Consider the following 21280-nt stretch of genomic DNA (forward strand, 5'->3'; position numbering starts at 1 on the left):
GCTGGTCCTAAAAAGGAGTCAGGAATTTGCGCTGGGATGACTTGCAGGGCTCCTGGGATGGGGACACGGGGACACCGAGCGTGCTGCTGTCCCCATCCCCTGCCCGAGCACGCGTGTGGCCCGTGGCTTTGTTGGGGGACAGGGGGGACATTTCGGGGCTGTCGCTTGGATTAGAGAGGCAGGAAGAGGAGGAGGAGGGTGAGGGGGATAAAGGTCCTGGCACTCGCCGGGCTCGCAACAAAACAAAGCACCAGATGGTTCCAACTTCAGCATAATACGCAGGGAAAAAGTGTTTGAAGCGGGGATGGAAAAGCCAATGTGGAAAGAGAGGGAGAAAGGGAAGAAAGGAAAACCCTCAGCAAGTGTCAGAGCAGAAGAAAGCGGCGGAGAAAAATGGCAAATGTTAAAAACCCAGACAAAAAGCCCTCGGCCGGACATCTGTCCGGCAAAGGGCCCCTTCCCTCTGGTGTCACCTTGCCTTGCTGCTGTCACCGCGGGGACACGGCCACATCCCTGCACAGGGCTGTGCTGGGTGCTGGGGACACTGTGCCACGTCCCACAGCCACAGCGCTGCCCCCGGGGCAGGTGGCAGCGACGTGCCAGGTGATGTGCAGCAGAGCTACCCCTAAATATTTCATTACAATATTTCATTACAATATTTTATTACAGTACTTTTGGAGCTCTTTACGCTGTCACCTCTCGTGTCCCAGATGTCCTCGTGTGGTGGCAAACCCACCCGTGGCTCTGCTGTGGGGTTTTAAGCCTGGTTTATGATCTGAGCGAGGTTTTTGTGTTCCCCTCGCTCCTCCTTACGAAATTTCTTGAACCCGTAGCCCAGAGCCGCCTAGAAAAAGGGAAGAAGGCTAAAAAGTCACGTCGCCTCTGGCACTTTCACCAAAAAAAAACCCAACAAAATAATCTCATGCAACTGCCAGAGCGGATTGCAGCGTGGGTGGAACCCTTATTAGCCATCAGAGAGCCCACAGGCCTTGGGGACCCGGACTGCCGGCACTGCCGGGCTGGAAATGAGGGATGGAGCTCGGCTGGAAATGAGGGATGGAGCTCGGCTGGAGCTCAGGGATGGAGCTCGGCTGGAGCTCGGCTGGAGCTGTGACTGCTGTGTCACCGCCCCAGGGCTCCCCGGATCCTGCGGTGGCTCCTGGGGACAAAAGGGGGTCCTTGGTTTTGTGATCCGCCCCAAAGAGAGTGAGGGCGCGGGTGGGACAGTGCGGAGCCACCGCCGGAGCTGGGGTGCTGCAAGGGGGGGGTGTCACAGCACGGCAGCTGTCCTGTGGCACGGTGACACAAGGAGAGTTGTCCCCCAGGCCTAGGGATGGCAGGAGCTGGGGTGTCATGTCCCCAGGGTGGGGGACAGTGGGGTGACACGGTACCCCGGAATGGCAGGGAGCCAGGGTGCCACGTCCCCAGGGTGGGGACAGCGATGTGCTGCTGTCACCTTCGGGCGTGGGACAGCCCAGGTGACGTGCCACTGTTTTTTTGGGACAATGAGGAGCTGCAGGGTTGTGTCCCCTGAGGGACAGGACAGTGGGGAGCCGGGGTGATGCCACCCTGAGGGACAGGACAGTGGAGAACCAGGGTGATGCCACCTTGGACTCAATGGTGTCCACTTGGCTCGTGGGAGGATGAGAACCAGGGTGATGTCACCATGGGGGACAGGACAGTTGGGTGATGCCATCTGGGGGACAGGACAGTGGGGAGCTGGGGTGTGCCACCTTGGGGGACAGGACAGCAGGGAGCCGGGGTGATGCCACCCTGGGGTGCAGGACAGTTGGGTGATGCCATCTGGGGGACAGGATGGAGCTGGCGTGACGCTGCTCTGGCGTGCAGGGCAGCAGGAGCCAGGGTGATGTCCCCGTGGGGTGCAGAATGATGGGAACTCAGGTGATGTCACCCTGGGGGAGGGACAGCTGGGAGCTGGGTGATACCACCTTGGGGAGTGCGATGACAGGAACTGTGATGATGCCATTTGGGAGGATGGGACATTGCAGAGCCACTCTGAGGCGTGGCACAGTGGGGACCATGGTGGTGCCACCCTGGGGGACAGGACAGTGGAGAGCTGGGCCGATATCACTTAGAGGTGCAGGACAGCAGGGAGATGGGATGATGTCCCCGGGGGGGCAGGATGATGGGAACCGAGGTGATGCCACCCGGGGGGGCAGGATGATGGGAACCGAGGTGATGCCACCCGGGGGTATCAGGACATCGGGACCGAGGGTGCAGGACATCGGGAAGTTGGGGTGATGCCACCCTGGGGGACATGCCAGCAGGAAGCTGGGGTGCTGCCACCCTGGTACACAACACCGGGGACACGTTGGTTCCCCAGGAGTGCAGGACACCCCAGCAGACCCCGCAGCCCCTCTTGCACCGGGGGGCGTTCCCGGGCGGTGCCGCACAAAGGCCGCCGGTGCCCCCGCCCCGGGGCCGTCCCGCAGCCCCGGGGCCGCCCCCGGTTCCCGGCCCAATAAACGCGGCCGCATTTGAACGCGGCGCCTCCCCCGGGCCCGCAACGCTCCGAGCGCTGCGCTGCGCCCCGCCAGCCCCGCGGCACCGGCAGCGGTGAGGCCGGGACGGGAACGGGACGGGGGCGGCTGCGGGGACGGGGGAGGGAAGGGAAAGGGGAAATACCGAGCCTGGGCGCGGGGGGAGCGCTGACCGCCCCGGTCCCTCCTCCGCGGGCGGTGCCGGGCCCTGCCCGCCCCTTCCCGTCCCGTCCGTTCGCGGCGGGGCGGCCGCGTGTGCGGGCAGCGGCACCGGGAGCGGCGGCGAGGTGCGTGCCGGGGAACGAGGGGCTCTGCGGGGCGGGGGGCGCTGCCGGGAAAGGGGGAATGCTGGAGGGATGGAAGGGGGTAATGGGGCCAGGGTTAGGGGTAGGTTTGCTTCCTCATAGCTGCAGCGCGGTTTTGGGGTGGCTGTGAGCGGGTGCCACCCCAAAGCTCCCAAGGTCCGCCCGGTGCTGGTGACAGCCACTCGCCCTCCTGCCAAGGGCGCCGTCCCTGCTCCCGGGGGGATGCTCTGAGCGCTGGGAGCGGGCTCTGCGCCGCTCCGGCCGGGCTGAGCCCTGGAGCAGCCGGCTGCGGCCGGAGGAATTGATGACAGCGGTTGTTTTGTCATCGGCAGAGCGCTCGTTGTCGCCAGGGTGGCAGACAGCATCTGCTGTCTGGTCCCCAGGCGTGGGCCCGTCTCGCTTGGAGCATCCCTGTAGGGATGGAGCCAAAATCCACAGCCCAGGAGCACCCAGTGCTGGGATTTTAGTGGGTGACAGTCTGGGAGTACCGTGCTCCTCTTCCTCATGTGCTCCCCGATACGGAGCCGAGGAAGGCTCTGGGCTCGTTTCGCCGTGATTCAGCAGAGCGGGGCAGCTCTTCCCGGGCTGCGCGGGAATTCCCGCATCCCGCGTTTCCCGGGATGGATGGATTCCCGCATCCCGCGTTTCCCCGGGATGGATGGATTCCCGCATCCCGCGTTTCCCCGGGATGGATGGATTCCCGGGAATCGCTTTGTTTACTCCTGCAATAATCAGCTTTGTGCCTCCTCCACCTTGGGCTTTATCGCACCCGGGGCTCCCGGAGTCACCGCCGAGCCACTCCAGCCCCATTTGCAAAATCAAACCAGATGGGCGCTTTGTTTTTCCTTGTGGAGGGAAGGCTGGCAGTGAAAAGCCCTATTACAATGCAAATACCGGCCTGGCGTGAATATTCAAACGCTGCGCTGCTTTTGAAGCTCTTTCCATAAATTTATAGCGCTTTTATTACCATCGCTGCCCTGCTAATCTGGGCTGGGGCTTGGTTAACAGAGTCGCTGCTCTCTGCCAACTTTGGAGGGTCTGGGGGTGTTTTTGGGGTGTTTTGAGGGGAAATTATGAGCGTGGTCAATGGGGAGGAGGAGCTGCCAGCTGTAAGGGTGACTCTGGTGCTGACCCTTGAAGAGCTGGGCGTGCTGTCAAGTGATTTAGTGACATTAAGGTGCTTCATTGTCCTTTTAGGTTCTGTTTTTCCCTTTGGTGTCTCGGTGTGAGGCTGCTGCTCCTAGAGGGGATGGGTGTTGGAAATTGTCCCGACACGGTGTGGGGATTTTGGGGCGGACACAGGGACAGGACACCGAGCTCTTCTCTGTGGTGACAAGTGACAGGACCCAGGGAATGGCTGGAGCTGTGTCAGGTTTGCGTTGGGTTTCAGGAAAGGTTCATCCCCCAGGCAATGGTGACATTCCCAGGGCTGCCAGAGCTCCAGGAGTTTGGATAACACTCCGGGTATGCCCAGGGTGGGGATTTTGGGGTGTCTGTGCAGGGCCTGGAGCTGAGTTCCACGATCCCTGTGGGTCCCTTCCAGCTCAGGGAATTCTGTGGTTCAGCAGAGCTGCTGATGGCTGAGATGGTTCATTAGGGAGGGAGATAATGAGGGTGAGACAACCCCAGCTCTGCCTTTCCAGCAAGGGCTCCACAGTCTGCTTTTGGTGGCTGCTGGGCCTCTCATACAGCCCCCAGCACTAAAACCTGGGCTCCTGCTGGGTTTTGCCAGCTGTGTTCACATCAGCCAGGCTGCCACAGGTGCAGTGGGAAGGGAAAGTTGCTTTAAATTGCTCAGGTGTGGCCAAGAGTGTGTCCCCTCTCCAGCACAGGAGGACACTCAGAGCAGTGACATCCCATGGAATGGGTGCTTGTGTTTGGAGGTGGCCACAGGATGCTGCCCTGCTGGGTAATTACTGCTAATTACCAGGCCCTCATTTGAGTCGAGGCAATCAAGAGGAGCAGTAAAAACATTTTCCTCGCTGTCCCTTGGAGGTGATGACTTCAGTGGAGGGCAGGGATAAGGGCAAGGTACCCACAGCCCGGGTTAGTGATGCAGAGCATCCTCAAAATCCCCAAATCTCCCTCTTGTGCAGCAGCAAATGTAATTTTGTATTGTCCTAGAGGAACCCCATGGCAGGGGGTTGGCATGAAGTGGCCTTTAAGGACCCTTCCCACTTAAATAATTCTGGAATTCTGTAATTCATCCTGCTTACAAACACCCCACCCCTCAAAAAAAAAAAGTAATTGTGCTAATTGTGGTGTTTCTCCTTGCTGATGCCATTGATTGACCAATCTGTGTCTTCATTAGCTCCAGGGTAAAGTTGCTATCGATTCCAGGCACTTAAATATGCGAGGCAGTAATTACTGTTTGAGCCTATATTGTTGGAGTTAAATTTAGCTGAGAATTTAGTCCTCTCAGGCCCCTGCATTGTGTGCCGTGAAGGTTATCTGGCTCTCAGGAGGGGGTGGATTTAAAAGCAGGAAAGAAATGCCGGTGAAAACTTCCTCTTCTCATCATCATCATCATCCCGCAGCGCTTTGCTTCCCCGGGCTGCCAATAAGGAGAACAGAAATAATCCAGAAATGAACCACCCAGAATGATGTGGTGCTGACTGTCCTAAACATGCACTTTTCAGCTCAAGCTGGTCGTTCTGGGTGGGTTGAAGCAGCACAGAAGGGCAGCAATAAATCAGAACAAAGTGATGCCCTGTGCAGGGACCATCCCCTCTCCTGCTGGCCGGGGACTGGGGAGCCCCCGCTCAGCTGCTGCCTGCCCCTATTATCCCTGCTGCATCTCAGCTGCTGGCCCATCTGGAGCAGGGATGAAAGGCTGCCCTTTCACGGGGCTTTGTGTGCTCTGCCGGGTCCCCCCTTCCCCAGCACGGCTGCTGGATGGAGGTGGCAGCGCCGCCGGGCTCTGCTGCTGCCCTCGTTATCTGACTGCTGCCCATGCCAGCTCCTCAGGTAGGAAGGAAGCTCTAGGTGGTTTATTTTGCCCTCGCTGTGGAAGAGCTGCTGAATAATTCAGGCAGGAGAGAGGAGAAGGAGGCATCTTGGGTCACCTTGCGCAGCCGGCTGCGTGCCGGAGCCGCCTGCCTAAGATGGAGGTTGAGCAGGATTGCGGGATGGCCGGGCTGCTGGCAGCTCCTGGGGCCGTCTGAGGCAGGCGGGCACCCAGCCCTGGCCCCCCCGCTGCTGGGAAACGGGGAACCCCTTCCCCAGGCTCTGCGGGGGTGGCTGGTCCCTATAAGCTCTGGTTGTGGGGATGTGTGAGGCTGTTCTTGCCAAAAACTCACCTGGGCTGTAGGGCAGGTGTGGCCCATGCACCTGATGCTCTTTTTCTTTAGGGATTGGGGTTTTCCTGCTGGTTTTGGGGGGATTCCCAATGCTGGATTTGCCCAGGGTGAGTTTTAGGGCTCTGTGTTTTTGTGGCATTCTGTCCCTCTAAGCTCTGGCTGTCCCTCGCCACAAACTCACCTGGGCTGTAGGGCAGGTGTAGCCCATGTACCCGATGCTCTTTTTCTTTAGGGATTGGGCTTTTTCCTGCTGGTTTTATGGGGTTCCCAATGCCCAGGGTGAGTTTTAGGGCTCTGTGCTGTTGTGCCATTGTGTCCCTCTAAGCTCTGGCTGTCCCCTGGCATGGGGATGTGCGAGGCTGCCCTTGCCACAAACTCACCTGGGCTGTAGGGCAGGTGTGGCCCACGCACCTGATGCTCTTTTCCTTTAGGGATTGGGGTTTTCCTGCTGGTTTTGGGGGTTCCCAATGCTGGATTTGCCCAGGGTGAGTTTTAGGGCTCTGTGTTTTTGTGGCATTCTGTCCCTCTAAGCTCTGGCTGTCCCTCGCCACAAACTCACCTGGGCTGTAGGGCAGGTGTAGCCCATGTACCCGATGCTCTTTTCCTTTAGTGATTGGGGTTATCCTGCTGGTTTTGTGAGGTTCCCAATGCCCAGGGTGAGTTTTAGGGCTCTGTGTTGTTATGGCATTGTGTCCCTCTAAGCTCTGGCTGTCCCCTGGCATGGGGATGTGCGAGGCTGCTCTTCCCAAAAACTCACCTGGGCTGTAGGGCAGGTGTGGCCCATGCACCTGATGCTCTTTTCCTTTAGGGATTGGGGTTTTCCTGCTGGTTTTGGGGGTTCCCAATGCTGGATTTGCCCAGGGTGAGTTTTAGGGCTCTGTGCTATTGTGGCACTGTGTCCCTCTAAGCTCTGGCTGTCTCTCACCAAACTCACACTCCTGATGCTCTTTTCCTTTAGGGATTAGGGTTTTCCTGCTCTCTTTTGGGGATTCCCAATGTGCCAGGGTGAGTTTTAGGGCTCTGTGTTGTTGTGGCATTCTGTCCCTCTAAGCTCTGACTGTCCCTCACCAAAAACTCACTGGGCAGGTGTGGTCCACGCACCTGATGCTCTTTTCCTTCAAGGATTGGGGTTTTCCTGCTGTATTTTGGGGTTTCCAATGCTAGATCTGCCCAGGGTGAGTTTCTGGGCTGTTGTGGCACTGAGAGGGGTGATCCCAGTGCTCCAGGGATGCTCGGGGATGTACTGGCAGGTGGCATTTATCTCCCTGCACTAACTGGGGGAACTGGTTCTGTTCAGGGGCTGGAGACATCTCTGGGGGGGCAGGAGGTGGCTGACCCTGAAGGTAAGAGGTTCAGAGGTGCTTGGGAAGCTCTGTGGGGTGGAGTCATCCTGGCTGTGAGTTTTGGGGTGGCTGGAATGTGCAGGCGGGGCTCCCTGACACCAGGATCCAGCCACTGCTGGGCCCTGGGGGTGCAGGTGGGGAATGGGGTGGCTGCTGTGGGAATGGAAACAAGTTTGTTGCCTTCCTCCTGCTCACAGGCACCTGAGATTTTGGCTGCTGCCTCTTCTTCTGTGAATGTGTTGTTGAATGTGTCTGTGCCTCCTTCCTCCCCCCAGCGCTTGGGAAATCAGCTCAAGAGGGATTTGTGGGGGAGAAAAATAGGGCAGGGAGGGTGTGAGGGTCGGGTGGAGGGGTTGTGTCCATCCCTGGAGTGCCCACAGCTGAGGAAGGACAGGCTGGGCTGTCCCTGTCCCCTGTGTGCTGCACCAGCCCTGCATCCCTCGGCAGATGTGGGATCCAGAGGATGCTCTGCCCTGGCATCTGCTCCTGCAGCCAGGGAAATCAAGGACACAGCTGCTGCCCTGCCTGCCCTGGGGATTCCCTGGCTGGGCTGGGCAGGGCTGTGGAGCTGGGCTGCAGCTGGAGCAGCTCTGGGGTGTCCAGGAGTGCTGCTGGGGGCCCGGGGAGCCACAGGAGCCCTGTGAGGAGCAGAGGGGACAGGGCTGGGTGGGGTAGGAGCCCCTGTTTTGGGAAATGTGGCTGGCACAACCCCCAGCAGTCACAAAGCCAGAATTCCCAGGGCTGGCTGGTGTGGGGTCATGGATGAGGCTGGGATGCCCATTTGGGGACACCAACTGCAGTGCCCATTGTCACCCAAGCACGGTGACAGTGGCTGTTGTGCCCCAGGGTAGTGGCACATGCACACCCAAGCTGTTTGGTGGCACTGCTGCCACCCAAAGCCAGCCTGGAGCCCTGAGCAAACAGCTCCAGCCAAATCCTTCATTTCAGACAGGGAATTTCCCTCTACCCCCTGCCAGAACAGCCCCTGGGGCTGTGAGCAGGATGAGAGGGGTGAAAACTTGACTTGGGGGGGAAGATGGAGACCTGGGGCAAACAGGGTCTGGGTTTTGTGTGCCTGCTGCAGGACACAGGAACATTTTGGCTGTCCCCACGCTGCTCTGGGCTTGCTGCCTGTCAGACTCTGCCCTCAGCCAGGGCTGGGCCTGGAACACCTGAGGGAGAGCAGCACGGGGAGGGTGACGGTGTTCACAGGGGTGTTGTGTTGAAGGAAGAGATGAGGATGTGACTCCATGTTTCAGAAGGCTGATTTATTATTTTATGATATATATTACATTAAAACTATACTAAAAGAATAGAAGAAAAGGTTTCATCTCAGAAGGCTGGCTAAGAATGGAATAGAAAGGAATGATAACAAAGGCTTGTGGCTCGGCTCTCTGTCCGAGCCAGCTGGGCTGTGATTGGCCATTAATTACAAACAACCCCATGAGACCAATCACAGATGCACCTGTTGCATTCCACAGCAGCAGATAATCAATGTTTACATTTTGTTCCTGAGGCCTTTCAGCTTCTCAGGAATCAAAAATCCTAAGGGAAGGATTTTCACTAAAAGATGTCTGTGACGTGGGGAGCTCTTGCAGCTGGGCTTGATCTGGGGAGTTTTTTCCCAACCTAAAGCATTCCATGACCCCAGCTGTGTTTTTGGGGGGTGTGTTGTGCTCCTGGAGGGGGTGGCTGCCCTGAAGGGTTTGGGCTGGGCTCTCCTGCCCTCCCCTCCTCAGCCTTTGCTCCCTGCTGAGCCCTTCTTGCCTTGTTTATCTATTCACCTGCAGCACCTGGGGATCCCTGGAGCTCCAGGGAACAATTTATCTGCTGCAGCTGAGCCAGACGAGCTGACAGGAGCAGTGGGAGGTGGCACACAGGGACAGGACGTGCCACCTGGGCTGTGCCTCCCCAGGGTTTGGCTCTGCCTGGCTTTTCCCCCTGGCCCTTTCTGCTCTGTGGCTTCTTCCCCAGTGGGCTGGGAGAGGCTGGAGCATCAATTCAGCCCCAAACAGCCTGGTGGGCATCTCCTGTGGGTTTTTTTGCTGTCCCATGGCGCTGAGGGTGACCTGTCCCGTCTGTTCCCCCAGGTGAGCGTGGCAGGCTATGGGATGGATGAAGCTGAGCAGGACCAGTATGAAGTTCGCCTCAAGGAGCTCTTTGACAGCTTTGACAGCACAGGCACGGGCTCCCTGGGCCAGGAGGAGCTCACTGACCTCTGCCACGTGCTGCACCTGGAGGAGGTGGCCCCAGCCCTGCAGCAGACCCTGCTCCAAGGAAACCTCCTAGGCAGGGTAAGGAGCTGGGGGATGCAGTGCCTGCACGCATGGGGTGGTTTTGGGGAGATTGATGGGTGTGGTTTGTGTGTGTCCAACATTCCTGAGGCTCTGGTGCTGGAGGACTCGTGGGGTTTGGTCTGGTCTGTTCAGCAGGGTGGGCTCAGGGCACCTCCAAGAGCAGAATTTGGGATGACAGGGGAGGGAACTGCTCTGTCTGCCCTGACTGGAGGTGGAATGAAACCCAGGTTTAGGCTGAGCTTTGTGCCCTGTGTGCTTTCCCAAGGCCAGAGCAGGTGCCAGCTCTGGCTGCCCTTGGCTCTCACTGTCTGTGTCCCCAGCTCTGCTCCTGGTGCTGCTGGCCTGGGTCACCTCCCCAGACCAGCTCACCAGGTGCTCAGACAGGCTCTGAGCCACCTGGGGTGGGACAAAGCCCTAAATCCAGGGCTTGAGCCTGTGATTTACCCTGGCTTAAGCTGTGGTTAGGCTGGCAGGGCTGTGTGCAGTCACGGGTGTCTCTCTGAGGTGCAGAATATTGTCCCACACTGTCTGAGCCACCTCTGTCCCCATTGCCGGGTGCTGGTGGCTCCCCAAAGCCATTCTCCAGCTGTGGTTGTGCCTTTATGGGGTTAAATCCCATAAATCCCAGAAGCTGCTGCCCTGGGGGGATCTCCAGGTTCAGCTGGGTGTCCTTGTGCTCAGAGTGCATCAGCTCCTTCCCTGGAAATCACCCTGAAATCCATCACTGCTCATTAAAATCACACAAATGTGGAGCAGGGCAGCCAGGCAGCCATCCTGGCTCCAATTCCCAATCAAACTGCAGCTCTCACAAACAGAATAATTCCTTTAATGATCAAAGGGGTTTTTCCTTTTTTCCTCCTCTTCCTCACCTGCCCTGGGGCTGCATCTCCTCTGCTGGCAGTGAGTGGGGCTGAGATGGATGCAGGTGGAGGTTGTTGACCTTTAGAGCTGCAGTGTGGCATTTTCTGGAGCACCAGAGACTTTCTGTGCTGCTCTGTCATCTTGAGCATGGGGCACTCGGATGCTGTTAGCAAAGAATCCCAGAATGGTTTGGGTTGGAAGGACCTTAAAGATCATCCAGTGCCACCCCTGCCATGGCAGGGACACTTCCACTGTCCCAGGGTGCTCCAACCTGGCCTTGGGAATGTCCAGGGGCAGCCACAGCTTCTCTGGGCACCGTCCAGGGCCTCACCACCCTCCCAGACAGGAATTCCTTCCCAATACTGAATTTAAATCTCTTTTCCTTCAGCTTACAGCCATTGTCCTATCACCTGGCTTTGCCACTTGTGGGATGGTGGTGCAGAGAGAAAAGGACAGATGTGGCTGTCAGGGCACCAAAAACCCCATTAAAACATCCTAAATGCAGAGTCACACTCACCCCATCCCAACCCAGAGCTCCACCCCTGCCATCCAATTTTATTTCACCCTCCCTTTGTCCCTGGGGATGGTTTTCCCTCCCAGCCTGGCACAGAGCCTCAGGACAATCCCTGTCCCTGCTCCCCAGCAGCAGCAGCAATGGCTCAGGTTTAAGCACGAGCCAGATTTCAGTTTCATGGCCCTGGTGGCATCCTTGGGGTGTCCTGGGGAGAGCAGCAGCAGCCCCAGAGCCCCCTGAGCACAGACTTGTTGCACCTGCCCCTCGTGCTGCAGATGGTCACAGCCTTTGTGTGCCTGCACTTCCAAGGGCTGGGATTTATGGGAGAGCACTGGGAGGGGGCACTGGGGGAAGGTTTTGTCTGCTCAGGGGCTGCTCGTGGGGCCACGTGCTTGTCTTTGTGCTGGGGCTCTGCTCCAGGCGTGAATGGATGCTCTGGGGTCGTGAAATTGTGGGATGGTTTGGGTTGGAAGGGGATTTTAAAGATCATCTCATTCCAGCCCTCTGCTCTGGGTAAGGACTGGGAGCTGAGTGTGACCCTGCATTTGGGGTGTTTTAATGGGGGTTTTGTGCCCTGGCATCCAGAGAGGGGCTGGAGGTACTGCCACCCCTGAGGTGGTTTGGGAATTAATGGGGTCTGGTGTGGGGGTAAATCCGTAAATCCTGCTCTGACTTGTGGGCTGGAAGTGCTGCCTCCCCTGAGGTGTTTTGGGGATTGTTGGGGTCTGGTGTGGGGTGTAAATCCTGGGACTGGAGGTGCTGCCTCCCCTGAGGTGATTTGGGAATTACTGGGGTCTGATGTGGGGTGTAAATCCTGCCCTGACTCGAGGCAGAGCCAAACCCCTGTGGGAGTGTTTCCCTCACACACTGTGCGTGCAGATGATGCTCACGGCAGTTCTGGGGTGCCTCAGGAAGGTTCCTTCCCCTCACCCTCCATGGCAGGAGTGAGGGCAGTCAGTTCTGGGGTGCCTCAGGAGGGTTCCTTCCCCTCACCCTCCATGGCAGGAGTGAGGGCAGTCAGTTCTGGGGTGCCTCAGGAAGGTTCCTTCCCCTCACCCTCCATGGCAGGAGTGAGGGCAGTCAGTTCTGGGGTGCCTCAGGAAGGTTCCTTCCCCTCACCCTCCATGGCAGGAGTGAGGGCAGTCAGTTCTGGGGTGCCTCAGGAAGGTTCCTTCCCCTCACCCTCAATGCAGGAGTGAGGGCAGTCAGTTCTGGGGTGCCTCAGGAAGGTTCCTTCCCCTCACCCTCCATGGCAGGAGTGAGGGCAGTCAGTTCTGGGGTGCCTCAGGAAGGTTCCTTCCCCTCACCCTCCATGGCAGGAGTGAGGGCAGTCAGTTCTGGGGTGCCTCAGGAAGGTTCCTTCCCCTCACCCTCAATGCAGGAGTGAGGGCAGTCAGTTCTGGGGTGCCTCAGGAAGGTTCCTTCCCCTCACCCTCAATGCAGGAGTGAGGGCAGTCAGTTCTGGGGTGCCTCAGGAAGGTTCCTTCCCCTCACCCTCAATGCAGGAGTGAGGGCAGTCAGTTCTGGGGTGCCTCAGGAAGGTTCCTTCCCCTCACCCTCCATGGCAGGAGTGACGGGATGGGTGTGGCTGGGCCTGTCTGTCTGTCCTCTCTGTGCCCTTTAATTAGCAGCAATCCAGAGGTGTCCTGGGGACAGTGCAGGGATGGGGATGAGCCCTGGGAGTCTGTCCCTATCCCTGGCAGTGCCCAAGGCCAGGCTGGATGGGCTGGGAGCAGCCTGGGACAGTGGAAGGTGTCCCTGCCATGGCAGGAGAGGGATGAGATGACCTTTAAGGTCCTTTCCAGCCCATATCCTGCTGGGATCCCGTGAAGTTGGGCACTGTGGGCCCTATGCAGGGCCTGTCCTTGGGGCTGTCCTTGAGCCGGGATGGGGAGCTCAGGTTTCACCTGCACCACTGCATTCCCAGCCTGCAGCAAGGACAGCCTGGCTGGGCTTTCACTCCCAGCTCCCTGCAATGACCTCTTGCAAAACACCCAAATATCCTCCCCTGTGCCTGCAGTGCCCTTGCTGCTCCCCTTGGTGCCCTGTGGGCTTGGCCAGGGCTGCCCTGTTGTGATGGCACTGCAGGAGTGGCTTGTTGGGACCTGAGGGGACAGCTGGAGCTGTGCCAGGGCAGGTTTGGGTGGAAATCAGGAAAAGTTCTTTCCCCGGAGGTTGCCGGCACTGCCCAGGGAATGGGCACAGCCCCAGAGCTCCAGGAGCTGCCAGGGATGCCCAGGATGGGATTGTTGGGGGTCTGGGCGGGGACAGGAGCTGCCCTGGATGATCCCTGAGGGTCAGGATATTCCCTGATCCTCCATCTCCCCCAGCAGACATTGCCCTGTGCAGCTTTCTGGCTGGAAGCAGTCTGCAGGCAGGGGCAGAGCCCTGGGGATGGGGTTTGTGCTGGGGACCAGGGCAGGGAGCTGCAAGGAGCCCCTGCTGCCTGTCCTGGCTGTGCCAAGTGCTTTGTTTGCATGGCAGGAGCAGCAGGTACCCTGGCACAGGCTTCCAGCCCTTTCTAGTGCTAATCAGCACAGCTTCACAGGGAGCTGGCTGTGCAGGGACATTGGGGTTTCTCTGAGGATCCAGGGTTGCTCAGCAGCACAGCTTTGGTTGGTCCCTGAGTGCCTAGGCAGGCTGGGCTGGGCTGGCTGTGCCTCTGCTGCTGGGTTTGTCTTGTTTGATTTATTCCTTCTGAGAAAATTCTCCTTGCTGGGTGCTGCCCTGGCTGTGCAGTGCTGCTCTGGCTGTGGGGTTTGCAGGGACCCCAGGTTGCTCCAAACCCCATCCAGCCTGGCCTTGGGCATTTCCAGGGATCCACAGCTGCTCTGGGCACCCTGTGCCCGGGCCTGCCCACCCTCCCAGCCAGGAATGTGGGCGCTGTCCCTGATCCTGGATCCACATTGTTCATCACCTCCCCAACCCCCATCTCCTCCTGGCTGGCTGAGATCAGCCCCAGATTGCTGAGAGACCCCCATGGGCAGACACACAGATGAGCAACACCAAAACAGAGTCATAAAATCAGAGTCGTTTGGGTTGGAAGGGACCTTAAAGCCTATCTTGTTCTGAAGGGACACCTTCCACCATCCCAGGCTGCTCCCAGCCCATCCAACCTGGCCTTGGGCACCTCCAGGGATGGGGAACTTGTGCCAGGGCCCCCCTAGCCTTGCAGGAGGATTTCTATAGGATTTCTGCAGCCTTTGTGGCTTTGCTGTCCCGTGGCTGCCTGGCCTGGCTCGTGCTCCAGCCCAGCTCCCATTTTATCAGTGCTGTTTCTCTCTCTTGCACTCTGTGCCTGCACACATCCAAGGTCAGAGGTGCTCCACAGGCTGCTTTTGCTGCTCAGCTGCTGTTGGGAAAACCTCTGGCCCATCTTGAGGACAAATCTCCCCCTTTTCCATCTGGGACTCCACCTGCAGAGTGAGGAGGGCATTGGGGACCCCCCTGTACTGCTGATTTGTATTTGCAGTCCTGCTGTGCTGCACAGGAGTGTGGCTACATCCTGATCCTCAGCCTGATCTTCTCAGGCTCCTGGGGGTGTCCTGCTCATGGAAAAATCCCAATGTGACCACAGGGCCAGTCCACTTCATTAGACCCCAGTGTCTAATTAGACACCAGCTCTGGAGTGGATTTTACTAAGCCCCACTTTGCCTGGGGCTGTAGGGAGCAGGGAGGGCTGAACCTATTTTATTTTTCTATTTTTCTCCCTTTTCTTGGTGATTTGTCAGGCACACAATAGTGGGGGTGTGAGCAGCAGCATCTCAGCCTGCTCTTGGTGGGAGGAGTGGGCAGCAGAGCATCCTCTGCTCTGGGGGCATTCCCCCCCTCTGCTCTGGGGGCATTTCCCCCTCTGTTCAAGGGGATTTTTGGCATTTTTGGGGATGAACAGCACACAGGGCTGTCTCATGGGCATCTGCTCCTGGGAAAGGCTTGATTTTAACGTCTTCATGTTCCTCCTGTGCCTCTGTGAGCACCTGGGGCTTGAGCAGCTCTGAGGTTGGACTTGATAACCTTAATGATTATTTCCCAACCTGAATGCTTCTCCAAACCTTCCTGCTCATTTGTGGCTAGGAATGAGAAGCTTTTCAGCTCAGCAGTGAATTTCCAGCATTCAGGAAGCGTGGATGGCTGCCTGTGTCCTTGTGCAAGGGCTCAGCTCCTCCTCCTCAGTGCAGGCAGGAGCTGTGGGGCTCATTGTGCAGAGCAGGTGATGGCAGTGCTGCTGCACACCTGCCCAGGTGGTTTGATTTTATTTAATTCCATGTAAGAGATGCAAAGTGGGTCTTGTTTTCCTGTGAACTCCCATCCGAAGCCATCCCCAGCACCCATCCAAGGGATTGGCTCTGCCCATTCATTGCTGAGAGGATCCCATGGGGAGGGAACCTGTAATCTGAACACCCTCATCTTTTATTCATCCTCATTTGGTCTAAATGTCAAGTTTTCTTTATTTTAATGGGGGAAATTCTCCTCTCTCTGTAAACTGGCCTTTTTGAAGAACACCAGTGGCTGGGAATGGATTAGTATTCAGATGGAGGCATTCCTGATGAGCTTCTGTGCTGAACATATTTTTTAATTGTGTTTAAAACATTTAAAACTGTTTAAAGCCTCAGGGGTGATTGGCACTGCCTGAGCTCCCCTGTACCTCCATGGCTCACCTCTGAGACTGACCAGGGGGCTTGTTGGTATTTTTCTGAGCTTTCTTGACCCCCAAAAACAAGCTGGAGAACTTCAGACTTCAACTTTGCTGCTTGTGCAGCATGAAAATCCCTCTCTGAGTGCAGCCCTGCCAGCCAGATCAGCCTCTCTGTGTTTCTTTAAATACAAAATCTTCTTGTTCCATGCTAAAAATTCTTCTAGGATTTATTTAGGCAAGAGAAAGGGCAGCAGCCAGCTCTGCCTGGCCACTGACCCATGTCACATTGCTCGTCCAGCTGTCCCCCAGGCTGGAATTGCTGACATTCCCCAGCAGGCTGGGAGGGTGCTGCAGCCTCCTCCTGCCTCTGGCTGCCTGGCAGGCAGGAGCATTTCCAGGAAGGCACAGATGGAAAAAATACAGAAGGAAAAAAAAAAAAAAACCTCAGTGGCAGGATCATCTCTGTTTTATTCCCAGCTTCAGTCCAGGCTTGGTGTTCCAAGTTCAGCCCTCCCAGAGCTGCCCTGGGAAGGGAGGGATTTTTCTGCCATCCTCATTGGGAGTGGATTTTGGAGCTAAATTAGGGCAGTGGAGCATTTCCACAGCAGAATATCCATCCCTGCTCAGGCATGGCCTCGCTGCAGAAGCCACTGACCCTGGCCAGGTGCCCTCAGGGGATGGAGATGTCCCTGCTCCTTTTCATGTGCTTTTGGTTCCTGCTTGATAGAAAAACCCAACCAGCGCCTGAGATCTGTGGTTTTGGGCCCTCCTGTGTGGCAATCATTGTTCCCACATGCCTGCATGTCCCTTGCTGTCCCTTTGGCTCCTTTGTGCCCCTTGCCCAGGGGTGGTGGTGAGTGATCCCCACTGCTGCTCATCTTCCTGCTGCATTCTGGCCTCATGTTTAACTCCCTGCACCACCCTATTGCCAATTTCCTTCTTTTTTTTTTCTTTTCCTCATATTTTGGCCTCATTTTTAACTCCCTGCACCACTTGATTGCCAATTTCCTTCCTTTTCTTTTTTTTTTTTTTGTTTTTTCCCCCCTACAGGTCCACTTTGATCAGTTTAAAGAAGCACTTATCCTCATCTTATCCAGAACCCTGTCAAATGAGGAGCACTTCCAAGAATCAGGTAAATACTGAAATTAGCCGAACTGGTACATTTTCATTGGCAAAGCAGCTCTGGGTGGCTCTCACAGAAGAACTTAGAAGGCAAAGTGCTTTTTAGGTGCTGCCATCCATGCAGAAAAAGCTGATATTGGGAGAAAAAGTGTTGGGTTTTTTTTTAGGTTTTATAGAGATGAGGTAATTGAGAGCTTTAAATATAAGATTTATACAAATTATTTCTATTAGTATGTATATGTTAATATATTTCCCTATAATAATATAGTCATTTCTATTTTAACTATACTAGATTAATAAATATAGTTACTTCTATTACTATATTAATATATTTATTTGTATTTTAATTTTATATAAATATATTATTTATATTAATATATTTGTTTATATTAATATAGTTATATGTTAATTTTATTATTATATTAATATATTTAATGATAAGTATGGTTATTTCTATTACTTATTATACTATACTATATTATATTAATAGATTATATTATACTATTATATTATACTATACTATATTAATAGATTTAGATTTTAATTTTAAATTATTTCTATTAATATGTATATATTAATATATTTATTGATAAGTATAGTCATTTGTATTTTAACTATATTAATATATTAATAAATATGATTATTTCTATTACTATATTAAATTAATATATTTACATATATTTTAATGTTATATAAATATATTATTTATCTAAACATATTTGTTTATATAATATACTTATATCTTAATTTTATTTTTATATTAATAAGCATAGTTATTTCTATTAGTATATTATATTAATATATTTCTATTTTAATTTTAAAGATATATATTTATAGTATTAATAATAAATTTGTTCTTATTAATATATTTATTTATATTTTAATTTTTCTAATCTATTATTTATTTATTTTATTGAAAAAGATGTTATTTTATTATTGCTTTTGATGAAGGGTGAGAAATAGATTCTTTACAAAAAGGGAGCTGAGGTTTGTTGTGGAACCTTGCACAAAGGTGTTTTCAGAGCCATTGGATATTTCTGAATGGTCTGAATGCCCAGAGAGGCCCAGGCTGGCTGTGAGCAGGGAACTGCAGCTACTTCAGATGCTCAGGATGGGACAGGGGCTCAGCTCCCTCCATCCCACACCATCCTGCTGCCCAGGGATGACAAAAGGCTGATTTCCTGCTGCTGCTGGGGGTTTTCCCAGCTGGGGCTGGTTTTTTTTATATTTTTAAGTCCATTCTGTCTCCTTGTGTCTGAGATGAGCAAGGTGTAGGAAGCTTCTCTGAATTTCTCCCAGGAAAAACACTCAGGCTGCTCCAGGGGTGTTCCTGACCAAATGGAGCCCCTGAGAAACCAGACTGGGGCTGAATTTCAGAGAATTCCAGGATGGTTTGAGAGGGAAGAGAGCACTTCCACCTCCTGCCATGGCCAGGGACATCTCTACTATCCCAGGCTGCTCCAGGGACACTTCCAGGGGCTCTGCTGTGAGCCCTCCGTGTTCTCCTTGCTTTGTTTCTGTGTGCCTTGAACATGGGGCATCTTTAGGCTTTCCTTGGCAGGAAAGGTTTCAGGTTCAGTGCCTTAAAAATGGGGCATTTTCAAGCTTTCCTTGGCAGGAAAGCTTTCAGTTTTTGTTTCCCCGCTGCAGCAGGGCCTGGGAGCTGTGGGGCCGTGCTGGGGCTGAGCCCTGCAGCTCCAGCTGGTGCCACACCTGTATGGAAATCCCTAATCCTGTCCTTGGAGCAGCAGGGGAGCCAAATCCCCCAAGGAGAAAACAGCTTAGCAAAGGGGGAGAGAGAATTCTCCAGATTTCCTCTCCTGGAGCATCAATCTCAGCTGGAGCATCCCACTCTGCAGAGAGAAGCCTGCCAGCAAAATTACAACTTTCCCCTTTCCATAAGGCTGCAAAAACCACAGGGTTGGAAAGGTGTGATTGATGGATTATTTTTATTTTCCACCTCCCATTTCCAAAGCTCTTTAATGCTGTGAGAGGGGGTGATGGCAGCTCCTGTGCCCAGCATTGCTTAATGGAATTTGCAAGTGCAGCTCAGGGGGGAGCATTCCCTGCCAGCCCCTTGGGAAGGAGCTGGCACAGAGCAGGAATCAGCGCCAGTGAGGCAGAACTAATCCAGCATTCTGCATTTATTGGGGTATCATATGGCTGAGAAGCTCCAGCTTGATTGAAATGTAAATAAATCTCCCAGAAACAGCTAAATTTGGGGTTATCACAGGGGAAATTACCAGTGGAGCTGGAGAGCCCTCCTTGGGGATGCTCTTGTCAGAGTGGGGTTGGAGTGGCAGGAAATCAAAGGGTGTGGGGTGCAGGTAGGGAGCCAGAGCCAGGCAGGCCTGGGAGGCATTTTATTTTTAATGCATTTTGACAGGTTGGTTAATGCCAAAGTCTTTGCTTCTTTTAATTTAGATCAAACTGGAGATTTGGAGAAACAAGCTGCTTTGTGCTGTTGGTGTCAAACTGTCAGGGAGTGTGGAAATGCTGGTGCTCCGGCCTGCCCCAGGCTAGGGGGAAAATTGAGTTAAGAGCTCTAAATCGTATCATTTAAATGAAAATTTAATTTGGGGGGGATTGGAGGAGAGGGGAGGGAGGGAGAAGCAGAGATTTTTAAGGCTGTTTGCAGCATCTGGGAAGGAAGGGGCTGTGGGGGTTTTCTCCAGGGATTTGGGTGATGGGGAGCACTGGGGGTTTTGTGCAGCCTCAGACAGTCTGGGACACAGACAGGGGGGTGGCATGTCCCTGTCCCCATGGGCATGTCCTTGTCCCCATGGATGCTGTCAGCTCAGGAGGGTGGCAGGAAGGACAGGGATGCAGGCCCTCTGCTGCTCAGAGATTTGAGGCTGGAGAAAAGAAGATATGGGGACACCCTGCAGCCCTTTCCAGTGCCTGAAGGGAGCCCAAAAGAAACAGGGAAAGGGATTATGGAGTGACAGGACAAGGGGAAATGGCTTTGAAGTGCCAGAAGGCAGGGATGGATGGGATATTGGGAATTAATTCCTCCCTGTGAGGGTGGGCAGGGTGCCCAGAGCAGCCCCTGGATCCCTGGCAGTGCCCAAGGCCAGGCTGGATGGGCTTGGAGCAGCCTGGGATGGTGGAAGGTGTCCCTGCCATGGCAGGAGATGATTTTCAAGGTGCTTTCCACCCAAACTGATTCTGGGCCAGGCTCTGGGGTCACAGGGGCTGGGGACAGGGAACCAGAAGTGCTGCAGTTCCTGCAGAAGCAGCCACTGGGGGTTCCTCATTTCGGGAGGAAGCGCTCAGGCTTGCAGAGAGCAGCTGATATGTATTTATATAGATTATTTTTTTGGCTTGAATTCCCTTTGCAAAGGCAAGAGTGGCAGGGAGGATGGTGCTGCAGGCAGAGCTCCAGAGCTGCTGTGATCAGCTCTGTCCCCTCGAGGGTGACACTGTGGGGACACAGACCCAGCTGTGAACCCGAGCATCAGCTGGGCAAAGCCACCTCTGCTGGGAACAGGGGTGGGGAGTGCCAGGAAAAGCAGGAAAAAAGCTTGAATGTGGTTTAAAATAACCACTATTTATAACATATCACCCTGCCCTGTCCCACTCCGCATTCCCGTGGGACAGGGCTGGGTGCTGCTGCTCTTTGTCCACGGGTCACTGCAGCAGTGAGGGGACAATAAAATAGATTTAAGAGTGAAAAAAGGGAAAAAAAATCAGTTGTGTGGGTGATTAGAGAAGGAAAAAAAAATCAGGCTTTTTTTTTCCTCCCCATTATAGCAAATAAAAAGTGCATGGAAGCTGGGCTAGGGAGGGATTATGGGGTGGAGTGCAGGATTACAGGAACACCCAGGAGAAATTAAAGAGCACTTTGACGCCATCCTCCCCACAGTCACGAGGGTTTGGGGGTTTTTCCTTTCCTGTTTTTTTCCTTCTCTTTCTGGACACAGCAGAAGTGCCCTCTAAAAAAGGGGCTGGTGGGGATGATCCCTTTGGAAGGGCCCCATCCATGGGGGAAAGGTTGTTCAGGTGGGGTAAAACCAGTGTCACAGCCCAGGCAGGGCTGCCTGATGCCACTGAGTATTTTTGGGTCAAAACCCGTTGGTTTTGGGTTGTGGTGACCCTGCCACCACTCCTCTCTCCCTCCAGTGCTGAGGCTGGATGGTGAAATAGGGCTTGGGGGGGTTCAGACATACCTGGAGCCTCAGGGGATTAGGATTTAGCAGATCCTGGCTGCTTTGCCCAGCACTTGGAGCATCCCTCCCTTCCAAATCTTAAGCAGCAGAGAAATTAATTTCCCCTCTGAAGGCTGGGATTGTGGGATGAGGGGGCTCCTGCTCTAAACCCCCTTTTGTCTGAGCTGCAGGGCTTTGATGCTGGGCCCAGGGAAGCTCCCTCCCCATCTGAGGGCAGAGCAGGATTTTGAAAT

At 54.6% G+C, this 21280-nt stretch overlaps 1 protein-coding gene across 4 annotated transcripts in view; it reads left to right on the forward strand.

The window, feature by feature from the left end:
• The first annotated feature begins 2529 nt into the window (after nucleotides 1–2529).
• The window catches only part of NIN (ninein), a 72721-nt gene continuing 53970 nt past the window's right edge, over nucleotides 2530–21280 (forward strand). For 3 of the 4 annotated variants that reach the window (XM_054286865.1, XM_054286867.1, XM_054286868.1), the window contains exons 1-3: nucleotides 2530–2577; nucleotides 9539–9742; nucleotides 16807–16888. In XM_054286865.1, the coding sequence (XP_054142840.1) occupies nucleotides 9560–9742; nucleotides 16807–16888 (265 nt within the window). In that variant the 5' untranslated portion in view covers nucleotides 2530–2577; nucleotides 9539–9559. Of the gene's footprint in view, nucleotides 2578–2753; nucleotides 2789–9538; nucleotides 9743–16806; nucleotides 16889–21280 lie in introns of those variants that run through there. The other variant, XM_054286866.1, reaches the window with a different exon arrangement.

This window comes from Melozone crissalis, unplaced genomic scaffold (genome assembly GCF_028551555.1).
Source record: "Melozone crissalis strain CALT ecotype California unplaced genomic scaffold, PUWL_Pcris_2 ptg000056l_1, whole genome shotgun sequence".
NCBI lineage: Eukaryota > Metazoa > Chordata > Aves > Passeriformes > Passerellidae > Melozone > Melozone crissalis.